The sequence below is a fragment of the Haplochromis burtoni genome, unplaced genomic scaffold (genome assembly GCF_018398535.1).
Source record: "Haplochromis burtoni strain Fernald_Lab_line unplaced genomic scaffold, NCSU_Asbu1 Contig_250, whole genome shotgun sequence".
In the NCBI taxonomy this organism is placed as follows: domain Eukaryota; kingdom Metazoa; phylum Chordata; class Actinopteri; order Cichliformes; family Cichlidae; genus Haplochromis; species Haplochromis burtoni.
Window position 1 is genome coordinate 825872 of NW_024582611.1, and position 12069 is coordinate 837940.

At 41.7% G+C, this 12069-nt stretch overlaps 1 protein-coding gene across 1 annotated transcript in view; it reads left to right on the top strand.

Moving 5' to 3' along the window:
• The window catches only part of adamtsl2 (ADAMTS-like 2), a 33287-nt gene that overhangs the window by 4358 nt on the left and 16860 nt on the right, over positions 1–12069 (top strand). The window contains exons 2-3 of the mRNA XM_005938665.3: positions 7926–8031; positions 10686–10828. Coding sequence (XP_005938727.1) covers positions 7927–8031; positions 10686–10828 — 248 coding nt within the window. The 5' untranslated portion in view covers position 7926. The remainder of the gene's footprint in view (positions 1–7925; positions 8032–10685; positions 10829–12069) is intronic.

Genomic DNA, 12069 nt, shown 5'->3' on the forward strand with positions numbered 1-12069 from the left:
CTTCAAGGTCATCTGATCCTAACTATAAGCATTATCAAAAAAGAAAGTTTGAAATCTAATCCTAAAAGTAGAGAGGGAGATTGTTGGGCGAGTTTGACAGGCTCATTCGGTATTTCAGAAGACAGCGTTATCATTTATGGAAGATCATAGACAGAGTCATCCTAAAACCAGTGTGTAACATATATCTCATTAACCCTTTAAAACTGGTCGGAGCGGGCACGGTCCGTTTTGCGCAACTACTTTTAAATCCTTTAGAACTGCAACCACGTAAGCTAGCGCAATAATTTTTTTTGCATATGAAACCGGAGGAGCTGTACTTACATCTTATGCCATCAGCTGTTTGTAACACTTCCTACGTTAGAATAGACGTCAGCGTGAATTATCGCGTGTCCGCCATTACCTGCCTGAACCCGGAAGTGACGTCATTTTTGCGAAAATGTAGTTTTTTACCATCAGGGCCTCATGAGCCTAAGTTATGTTTGACTTTCTGACTTTCTGTGTCGTTTCTGGGATGCTTAGAACTAAAATTGCACTGCTGGAAATAGTTTATTTTGATGCATATGCTGCTTTTTTGCAAATTTACACTATAATATTTATTTTCGTTTTTCCTGCAGTGTATAAAAATTGGTGTATTTCAAAAATAAAACTATGAAGACACTCAAAATAAATTTCCTGTGATGGGAAACTATTTTGTGCAACTTCTTTGTATTTACAGTTTTGAGGGATAAGCCTCTTACATTTCTCTAACTAGAAATATATGTTAAAAACACAAAAACGATTTTCAATTCTTTTGTAGTTTATTGCACTTTCTTGCAATTTATGTAATTTCTATGCACTTAATGCATACATATTATTAAAATTTGGGCTATAATGGTTGTATTGATGTATAGCAACTTGAAATGCTCCCAAAAATGGCACTACAGCATGTAAAAATATAAAGATAAGCTCTGGCGGACTTGGTTCTATGGTAGGTCTTAAAGGGTTAACAGAAGAATAGCTTTCAAACACAATGTAAACAATACGTAGTAAATTATTCGGTTACTTTCTGTCCAACTGCATAACTGTATCCATCTCCATTACATGTGGCCACCAGAGACTGGAAAGCATCCAATATTAGATAATAAAAATCAAGTATTGGTCTGATATATTGTTTGATATGTCAGACCGGTCTTATTCAGTCCAACCTCTCAGGGGACAGACAGACTACTGCTGTCTGTCTATCTGCTGAGGCTGCCAGTGCTACATAAACAAAACGGCAAGGCGAGGGGCCCCAGGGGGCCTTCAGGGTGGGGACGGCTCAGGGGTGAGGGAGGGAGAGTCAGAGAGGATGAGGGACTGTTTACTTTTGTCTTATGCCTGGCCGCCTGGGAAACGACAGCGGAGGAAAGAAGGAAAGAGGAAGACTGTGTCTGGATTGTGTGTGTGTGTGTGTGTGTGTTTATTTCACTCCAGGTAGAAGGTATTCCTTCTACCAGGACCAGATGTGTTTAGTTATAATAGTGCCTATGACTTATGATGCAGTTTACAGTGTATTTAAACTGGATTTTAGGGTAACATTTCTGCACGTAATATACTTGTAGTAAGGACCAAGAAAGATACAAAAAAGAGGATACTGTCGCTAATGAAACCTTCGTGAATATATTTTTAACTTTTGCACACGACTGTATAACGAAGAATTACAGAAACATTAAATCTTCTAACAGTGAGTGATAATATTTTTTAAGCGTTTTTGAGTCGCGGAGCATCGACTACCAATACATGGTGTTTTAGACGGCTGGGCAGGTGTGAGGAGGAGCAGACAGATCAATAAGTAAAAACATCAATGCCTTATTGTTATTTAATCGAAATGATTTGGGGAATGAACAGCCTCTTTGTCAGTTGTGCAATGCCTGGAGACCTTAAGGCTGTCCTCCCTCCTGTGTAAACGTCACACTCTGTCCGTGCTGGCGTAGTCTTCCAGATCAACCTCAGCTAATAGAAACATCTGGGCCTAGTCTAGGCTACTTTTGACACTGAGAGCTCAATTATTAGACTGGCAAATGTTGTGGCCCAGACGTCATTAGGTGGGGCCTGCGGTGATATAACGCGTACCTGTGGCTAAGTTAAATCTGCCAAACTCTTCCTAATTCAACACTGTCTGTTAAGCCCAGATGTGGCTCATCGAAAACTGTGGGCCACACTTGGAAACTTCGGAAAAGGAGTTGAAATTATTTCCTCAACAAGTGTCAGATATGGCTAATAGCTCACACCATGATAATTACAATAGCAGACCATCTAAAGTAGCACCAACTTTTGACATGTTGGCGAGTTCACTTTCTCAAAAGAGCAATTAGGGTTAAAATTAAAATACACTTGGGTGTAGGTTAATATCATTGTGCAAATATGCGTAAGCAGCAAAGAAGGAGATTTGGAGAAAGTGATTGACTGTGTGCGTTTGAGCGCGTACATTTATGCCATGATGTCTGCATACCTGTACGTGCACAATACTCAGTGTGCATGTGTCTAAGTGTGTGTGTACAGAGTCACGAACTGGCTGAGTGTATGCACATGTGTGGCTGTGTCTGACTGTATGTGTGTTTGGCAGCTGGCCGGGCTCCAGCTGCGTCTGGTTGGATAATGAAGTCCAGGTGCTGCTGTGCCTGCTTTAAGACACCTGTCACCAATATTTAGTGCCAGAGAAAGCCAGACTGCAAACAGGGGCGAGACGAGCTGCTTGCTTATTTTAACAAGGCTGCCTAACTGGACCTGAGGAGACAGGATGTACTATGAGATCTTTCCTAGAAGCTCAATGTGTATATGAACGTATACGTCTGCATATGTGTCTCCGGAGCTCATTTAACTCCGTCTGCTACTGTGGATTCACATTGGTTCCCTGAAATTTAGCCTCAAAAGAAACAAGATTTTCAGGATTACAAAATTCAAAATAAATTAACATATATTTGCATCATTTGTTACGGAATAAACATAATTTTAGGATTTTAAACTAAGGGAGAGAAAACATTTAATTTCAGCAGGAATTTGAACATTGTATCGCTTGCAGACTCGTACATACAATTGTTTGCTTAAAAAACATATTTTTTGTGGAGAGAAGCACTAGAACCCATCAAACATTTATATTTTATACATTTGTATTTTTCAGCTGGAAACACAGCCTAGGCTTAAGAAAGTGTGGTTTTAACTAAATCAGTTGTAATAGTTACGCCAATTCTGGACTGGATAGTCGACTGGACTGGATATAAATTTCCAATAGCTAGTCAGTATGATGGTGGTCTCGTCCTTTTGCCTTCAATGACCAGCAATCTCCACCTCACTTTTTTGCAGCTGAATATGAATGAGAACTACAGTGTCTTGCAAAAGTATTCGGCCCCCTTGAACTTTCCCACATTTTGTCACATCACAGCCACAAACATGAATCAATTTTATTGGAATTCCACATGAAAGACCAACACAAAGTGGTGCACACGTGAGAAGTGGAACGAAAATCATACATGATTCCAAACCTTTTTACAAATAAATAACTGAAAAGTGGGGTGTGCGTAATTATTCAGCCCCCTGAGTCAATACTTTGTAGAACCACCTGTGGCTGCAATTACAGCTGCCAGTCTTTTAGGGTATGTCTCTACCAGCTTTGCACATCTAGAGACTGAAATTCTTGCCCATTCTTCTTTGCAAAACAGCTCCAGCCCAGTCAGATTAGATGGACAGCGTTTGTGAACAGCAGTTTTCAGATCCAACCTACTCTTGGTTGGGAATACGTTTCTGCTCAGTCGAGGAAGGTGTTGTTTACAAATGAGGAAAGAGTGGAACAGGACAGACTAACAGATGGATAGAGCCAAAAGTGGTGCGAATGCTGTGCCGGTCTGGTAGTGAGGAGATCCCTGAGCGGAAAGTGAAGCTGTTGACTTACTCTGCGATATATATTCCTACCCTCACTTCCCCACTGGAGCTGAGGTCATTTACCAAAAAGGGGAGATCTTGCACAGAAGAGGCAGAAATGAGTTTCCTCTGTAGTGTGGGTGGACTCTGTGGGTGGAATTTAGTGATTCAGGACTAGTTCAGAATAGAGCTGCTGCTCCTCTACAAGTGAAGGAGGTGGTTTGGGCACTTCATTTGGTCTGTCTCTTGAACACCTCTTAGGTGAGGTATTTGAGGCGGTATTTGATCATTCTGGTATGCAGCAGGTAGGTGTTTGTGTTTTATACTTGGTAACAATGTTGCTAGCCTAACCCAACATGGTGATTGCGTCACAATTGACAAGTCAAAACAACATAACAAACAAATCAAATGTTATGGTGACTGTGGTTATTGATGTTTTTATCTCTACACACACCCTCTCATGGACGGTCTTTATCCTTCAAGCTCAAGTCCTCTATCAGAGGCCTGGGAGATTGAGGGTCCTGCGCATCACATGTTCCTCAGTGTGTGCTCTTTTGGACAGATATCTCAGATGTTGCTCCACGGATCTGCTGGAGACACTTGCTAAGTTTGGCACTTGTGGGCTGGCCCCAACTGAGACCACTGTTACCTTTACCCTCCTCCTGGTGTAGCTACATCTATCAGTGTGGCCGTTTTCCTCTGCTTGTCCACCACTGCTCGGTTAGCCAACAGTTTGTTGTCTGTCTGTGGAAGCCCAACAGGATCTTAGTTCAGTCATTCTTAACCACCCTAAGGAATGTGTCCCATTTTGACATGGAGACTTACAGGCCACACACGGCACACATGTTCCTGTATACTATGCCAGCCACTTGGTTATGGAGTTTTATGCCTTGCATTTGTCCAGGAACTGGTAGGATTTCTCAATGTCAGCCACTTCTTGTATCTGGCAGTGGTACATGCCATGCATGGACCTGCTGATGCTGTTCCCAGCTACTTGTAGCAGTCCTTGATGTCTGCAATTTTCCCTTCTGGTAGTTCAATCTCCTGAGTTCTGATTACATTCCCTCTCTTTGTTATCATCCAGCTACACTTCTCCAATCCGAATGAAATTCCGATGTCATTGCTTTATGTCCAAGTGATGTTGATGAGTAAATCGATGTCTCATTCACTCTTGGCATGCAGCTTGATGTCATCCATGTAGAGGAGGTAGCTGAGGATTGCTCTATTCCATAGTCTGTATCTGTAGCCAGTCTTGTTAATGATCTCACTGAGGGGGTTCAGAGTTTTGGAGAAGAACAGTGGGGACAGAGCATTTCCTTGGTAGATCCCACACTACATGGTGACTTGTGCTATAGATTTGAAGTTGTCTAGTGTTGTACGCAACATCCCCATTGAATTCCTGATGAAGGCTCTTAGGGTAATGTTGATCTTGTATAGCTCTAGGCATTCCAGGGTCAATGTGTGGGCTCACTAGGTGGTGTGCCTAGTGAGCCTAGTCTTGCAATCTTGAGCGACTGTTCTGTCTACCAGTAGCTGGTGTTTTGGCTGATAGTTGTATGGAACTGGTCCCTTCTGGGGATCCTTGGTGATCTGGACTGTCCGGCCGTCTGTTATCCATTCCAGGTGTCTCTCGTTGATTAGTAACTGGTTTATTTATGTGGCCAGACGCTTATGGAGTACAGTCAGCTTCTTCAGCCAGTTGGCGTGAATCATGTCGGGGCATGGTGCTGTCCAGTTCTTCATACTGGAGACCCTTTCTCGGATGTCTGCCACTATCATGGTTACTGGCTCATGTGTTGTGTCCTTCTACCAGTTGCTCTTCCAGTATTGCTCAAGCAACTGGTCAAGGCTGTGAATCTTTGCTTGGCAGTTTCCAAGGCCTCGGGTATGGGCAGCTTGCTGAACCCCTTTCTTCATTGCACCTTTCTGCAGCTTACTCACTAATGTAACTATCCTTCCTCCAAATTCTCCTGTATCTTTTCTTGTGAAAAATGTAGCTAATGGATGATAGTGTACAAATAAAATGTATCTGCTCTTGAATCAGCACTACAGTTTGGTATGATAAAAGTAATCGGCAAACAGTGCTAAGTTAAAGGTATGTGGCTGCAATGTTCGAATGAACAAAAGAAAACTGGGATATGTTGCAGGAATTAATTTCTGTGCATTGAAACGGGAGCATTTACCTCTTCTGTGTCCCTTTCAACAATTAAGTATTGACTCTTACACTCCTCAAACTCATATATACAACTGCAGAGTCCTTTGAGTACCCTCCTTTTCCTGTATGTCTGTACATGTTTATGTTAGCCTCTACATACAGACATCTACATTTCCTTATAGTCTGAACAGCTGAACAAAGACCTACCTGTGTAAAGTCCTAGGAAACTTACCTTCATCCTTCCAGCACATCGGGACTTGTTTAAGTTTTACGTTGGCCTCTGTGCTGTCCAACTCCCGTCTCCAACACCTGTGGCCCTCAACAGCCTGTCTGTGCCACTCTCCACCTGCCAACGCTAGTCTCCACAGACTGCCAACACATTTGGATACCTACAGCTGGTACACCAAAACCAGCGTGCATTATCTGAGAAAATGCTCTTTGCTTGCCATTGTTTTGTCTGCATTTGTCTGATGTGCTCGGAAACCTGACTGTGCTTAACGTACTGGATTATTCAAAGCAGACTTCACCTGAATCAGATGATCTTTTAGATACTTTCATGCAATTAAGAAAATAATGACAGTTAACCTTTAACTCTGTTTAGTTTATTAAAAAATGAGTCCTATAGAAATTATAGAAAGTTATGAAAACAGCCTGAAACATCTTGAGAAAGATGACAGCACAGGTTAATCCTGTCCTCTCCAGTGGTAAGAATCATCTTGCGTAATGCTCTAATTGAAACTAAATAATCATGAAGTAATTAAAAAAACTGATGGGATTTTTTTGTAGCTGTTTTATGTTAAAAAATCAAATCTAACTCTTTCAGTTCTTGAGGCCGATGAATGATTTGTGGCTTTTGATGATCCCCCTTTGTCTTTTGCATGACGTCTTGTTTTTATGTTACAGTAAAATAATAATATGTGTTCCTCTTGAAGTGTGTTAATCTCTTGGCTGGATATCGCAACGGTAATTTTTCTCTACAGTGGAAACAATCCCGTGATCATCCTTCACTGCTGATCTATGTTTGCATCCAGGCAGTTTTGTATTACAGAGGTCATTCTAGAATTACTGATTTGACCTCGCTTAATGTAACTCTCCGATGAATTTGTTTCTTATTAATGTTTTGCTTTTGCTTTTTTGTGCTACTAAGGGAAAAGATTTTATTTGCACTGAGATCACCTTTGCAAATGCAACATTTTAAATCAACTCCAGGACCGTATTTCTTGAATTGGCATAAATATTTCTAATCATCAAATAGGGCTGCCACAATGAAATCTTTGCAAGATCTTCACTTTTTAAAATAGGATTGACAGAATATTTCAGTGCCAATGGTGCTCTTCTGCACATTGTTGCGTGTCTATTGTGTATCTGCTGTTTGACACCACTCCCGTAATTGCTCCAGTGCTCTCTTGAATCTTGGATCAGCAATTATGTGATTTCTTGTAAAACACCCTCCACTCTCTGCAAAGGTAAAAGACAGCAGCAGCACTTATGTTCAGCTAAACAACTACAGATGTGAGAGGTGAGGGCTTTCACTGCAGAGTCAGAAAGGAAATATTATGACCACAAATGTGTCCCACTTCAAACCCTTCTGAGAGTCTGGAAGCTGAGAAGCCTCAATTTAGAGTGAAAAAACACCCACATGTCTCAGCATCCAAAGCTCGCCTAAGTGGTTGGCCACAAGAAGTCATTAGCGGTCATCAGATTTCCCTTCAAACTCTTCCACCTTTGTTAAACACACATCTCTGGCTGCTTCCATTCAGAGACAGGTTTTTACCCAAATACCCTTCATTAATCACAGCATCAGGGCTGCTGTCTCATAAACCTCAAGATATTTTTGTTGACATTTAAAACTTATTTTTATTTCTTTTATCCTTTCCTCTCTCTCATTCATCAGGATGAGGGTGTGGTCATGGGAACAGTGTGGGGAGACAGGCGTGGTTCTGCTGGGCTTCCTGACGCTGACGATGTGTTTGGGAAACCTGTCCACCAGGGGGCTGCAGGTACACAGCAAACAGGAAAACACTCTTCCTCTGTTACAGGGAAACATTACACTCGGACAAACTGAAGCACGTTTTGTCTAGCAAGAACTTTAGGACTCTCGGAGATGGATGAGGCGTAGTCCTAGACCAAAGAGGACTATGTTTATACTGTCTGCCTCTGCTGCAGTGACTGAGTGAGCACTGTAACACTGCATATGAAGGCAAGATTGTCAGTAATCCAAAGCTGTAGAACTACAACTAGTAAATGTTCAGTCTTCAGAAACATTACTTATACTTCAATGGGAATAAACATCACTGTACTGAATGCTCATGTCTTGATGTGGTAACTAAAACCTGTTAAAACAGGTAAAAATTATTTTATGTGTTGTATCTGGTGCTTTAGAACCTTCAACATGTGCTGACCAATAAGCCTGACACATAGGAAGCAAAATCAGTTTGAGGATGAATGATGGATGATCATATGATATCTCTAAGGGAGATGAGAAAATAGAACTTTTAGTTGGCGAATTTATGTTTATACAAAGTAGAAACCTCGTGGGCAGAAATTAAGCTGACGTAGAAGTGTCAAAAACTGCATTACCCACAGTGGCCACTTGAGGGTGGCTCAAATACAAGTCAGTCACTGTAGATGTCCACGTTAAAACGAAAAACTTTGCAGCACTGAAATGCATGTTTACAGTCAGGTACAAAGAACAGCTTTGATCTCGATGGCTTTTAGCTTAATAAAAATTATACAGGGGTGAATTTAAAAAAAAAATCGAAATCTTGAGATTTCGGCTTTGATTGAGACAGGCAGCTGTAGCCTAACCTCCTCTAATAAGAGTCACTAAACAGGACATGCTATGTGGTGCAGACTGTCCAGTAAGTTTCTCCTAATTTTGAATATAGCTTGTTAATCAAGCTTTCTGGGGTGAACTGACAACTCCAGCCTCTGTCCAAATATGATAACTTTGGGCTCCAAGAAGCAACATAGCAACAGGGACAGAGGCTTCAAAATGACCACAGTGGCCAGGTCCACCTATGGCGTGTACTTCATATTTGACATAATTCATTACAGAACAAAGCTTACGCTTTTCATTATAGTATGAGCTTTTTGCAACTCCTAAAGAAACTACATTAGTAAGTACATAGAATTAGCCTTTAAAATATGATATTGGGGTTTAAAAAAAAATTATGAACTCTGACAATTTGAATGATCGGATTTCTGATAAACAATATTCCTCCCCAGAAATAAAACCATGACATCGTGTTTAAACTGAAAGCCACTGAAAACAGTCTTTATGACCAGTTAAGTTAATGTAGGCTCATGTGCACCATATACATGCTATATATCCACTGTACATGAACCATTGCTATCAGTCATGAGTAGTCACATTAAACAAGCCTGGTGTCAGAGGTAGCGTACTGTAAAATGCCATGTTCAAACTAAATTGATCTTAATAGGATGGCCAGACTGAGAAATATCACTTCTTTCTCTGAGAGCGAAAATTAAAGAGTGACAGAATGCACCAACAAAGCAAAACAAATCAATTTAAACCAACTGAGCTGAAACTAAAAGACATAAAAGTCTAAAATACCAAATGCTCAGTAATTTAAGCAGTTTGGTGAACGGCCGTAAAACTGATCTGTCAGCCCACCGATCAATGACTCCTCTCAGCTCCCTCTACTCTAACTCTTGCCCATCTCCCATTCTCTCACATATGCTGAGTGTCTGGTATTTCCAGTGTCTCTCACTCTCTCTCTCTCTCCCACAGCTGCTCCATCTCACACCTTTTCAAGGTGCTCAGTGCACATTCCAGCGGTCACTCTGATAAATCTGTCTGAATAAAAGGCGACACAGCCACCGGCCTCAGTTAATGCTGCTGGTGCACATCAGGAATGTGTGAAATGCTGAACGTCTTCACGAGCCAAAGCCTCAGCACAAAACACTCTGACGATCATTTAGCGTGATTCTGCTCGACTGTGACGCACGCTGTTGTGCTAACTCTGTTTTTATACCACTAGCATTAATGCTATGACAGCTGCTAATGCTGCTTCTGCTTTTTCTGCCACTTTTGCTTGTGTCAATATTCCACAGCGAGTGCTAGCACTAGTGGCAGATGCCCAGAATATCAAAAGGTTTAGCAAATTATTAGCCCATTAGCATACAGTGAAGTTTACTTGATCATATCAGTTTTAGAGTACAATCAGGAATTTGCAATTCTGAGCTAAATGCAACAAATGAAATACCCCCTTTTATGGATTGAAATTTGCATGTTTTAAATAAATTTGATAATGTGACTTCCTGTGCTGCAAAGAAAGTTTGATCAAATATTTACAAATTTGAAAATTTACAGTTAGAGAAGATATGAGTATATAGTAGTAAATGGGAGACGAGGTTATTCTCCTGCTAGGCCAAGTTCATCAAGGCTACAATCCATCTTTGGGTCACTGGAGAGGAACCCAAATGGCACTGAGGAAGACCTCGGCCAGCTGCTTTATAAAACAGTTTTTAAAATAAAAACCATATGGCATCTTTAAGAGTATTAACACGAAACAAAGGCACTACTACATTGGCTGGTTAAGCAGTGTTAAGTAGTAAAGTTTGTGTGTGTGTGTGTGTGTGTGTGTGTGTGTGTGTGTGTGTGTGTGTGTGTGTGCGTGTGTGTGTGTAGGAGGACGGAGTGGCCTCCAACAGTCTGGAGGAGCAGCTCGAGGTGACCACGTACTGGTGGGGGGAATGGGCCAAGTGGACAGCATGCACTCGTACCTGTGGAGGAGGAGTGATGTCACAGGAGCGTCACTGCCTCAAACAGAGGTCAGTCAGTCTGCACCAGACGACAAGCTAAAATATCCCAGAAATGGACACATCTCCAACCCTGTTTAATACTGTTCATGGTATTTTACATACAGTCAGCAGTTAAAGTGGGATTTGGCCTAAGATCACCGCAGAGGGGAAAATTACTTGCCTCCAATAAACTTCCAAATTTTTCTACTGTGAGCTCCAGTTGATTTTTCTTTGTAGGCAGACTGTCCTATAAGGTGCTCTTTGTGACTGTAAAGCTGACTGGTCTAAGGAGCTTGGAAAGAAAAGCGTCTGGACTCCTTTAAATTGCTCGAAGACATTTCACCTCTCATCTGAGAAGCTTGTTCAGATGAAGCTTGTTCAGAGTGGGAGCGTCCCCTCTGAACAAGCTTCATCTGAAGAGTGACAAAGGACCCCCTGATGATCCTCTACCTAATCACATGAGCCAAGGTGTGAAAACTGGTGTAGGTTACAATCAGCCAAGGTTTTGGGTGAGCTCATTGTGAAACCTGGCCCCACCCTATCATGTGATTTCCTGAGGTCAGATGGCCCAGGGTGTTAGTGGGCGTTAAGGCGTCTGGGAAGGGATCTCAAAACTGGATTATAGATGGGAGACAGTTGGTGTCATAAACCACCGCCTCTGTTCAAAGATGGTCGCTCACAGTGGACATAAATGGCTTCTTTCACTCCTCTTTCAAACCATCTGTCTTCTCTGTCCAAAATATGAACACTGGCATCCTTGAAAGAGTGACCTTTGTCCTTTAGATGCAGATGGACCGCCGAGTCTTGTCCTGTGGAGGTGGCTCTTCTATGTTGTGCCATGCGTTTATGAAGTGGCTGTTTGGTCTCTCCAATGTAGAGGTCTGGGCATTCCTCGCTGCACTGTACAGCATACACCACATTGTTAAGTTTGTGTTTTGGTGTTTTGTCTTTGGGATGAACCAGTTTTTGTGTGAGTGTGTTGCTGGGTCTAAAATGCACTGGGATGTCGTGCTTGGAGAAGACTCGCCTGAGTTTTTCTGATACACCGGCTACATAGAGGATGACAATGTTGTTGCGCTTGTTTTTCTGTTCCTCCCTAGCTGGTGTCTGATCTTCTTTTCTGTGCCTCTTTGCTGACTTGATGAAATTCCAATTAGCCCAATCCTAATTGGGCTTTCATCAAATCAGCAAAGATGCACATGAAGCAAAGATGCAGATCAACTTATTTTTAGACTCTCGTGTTTTAATGGCAGTAACAGGAAAGCATTAAA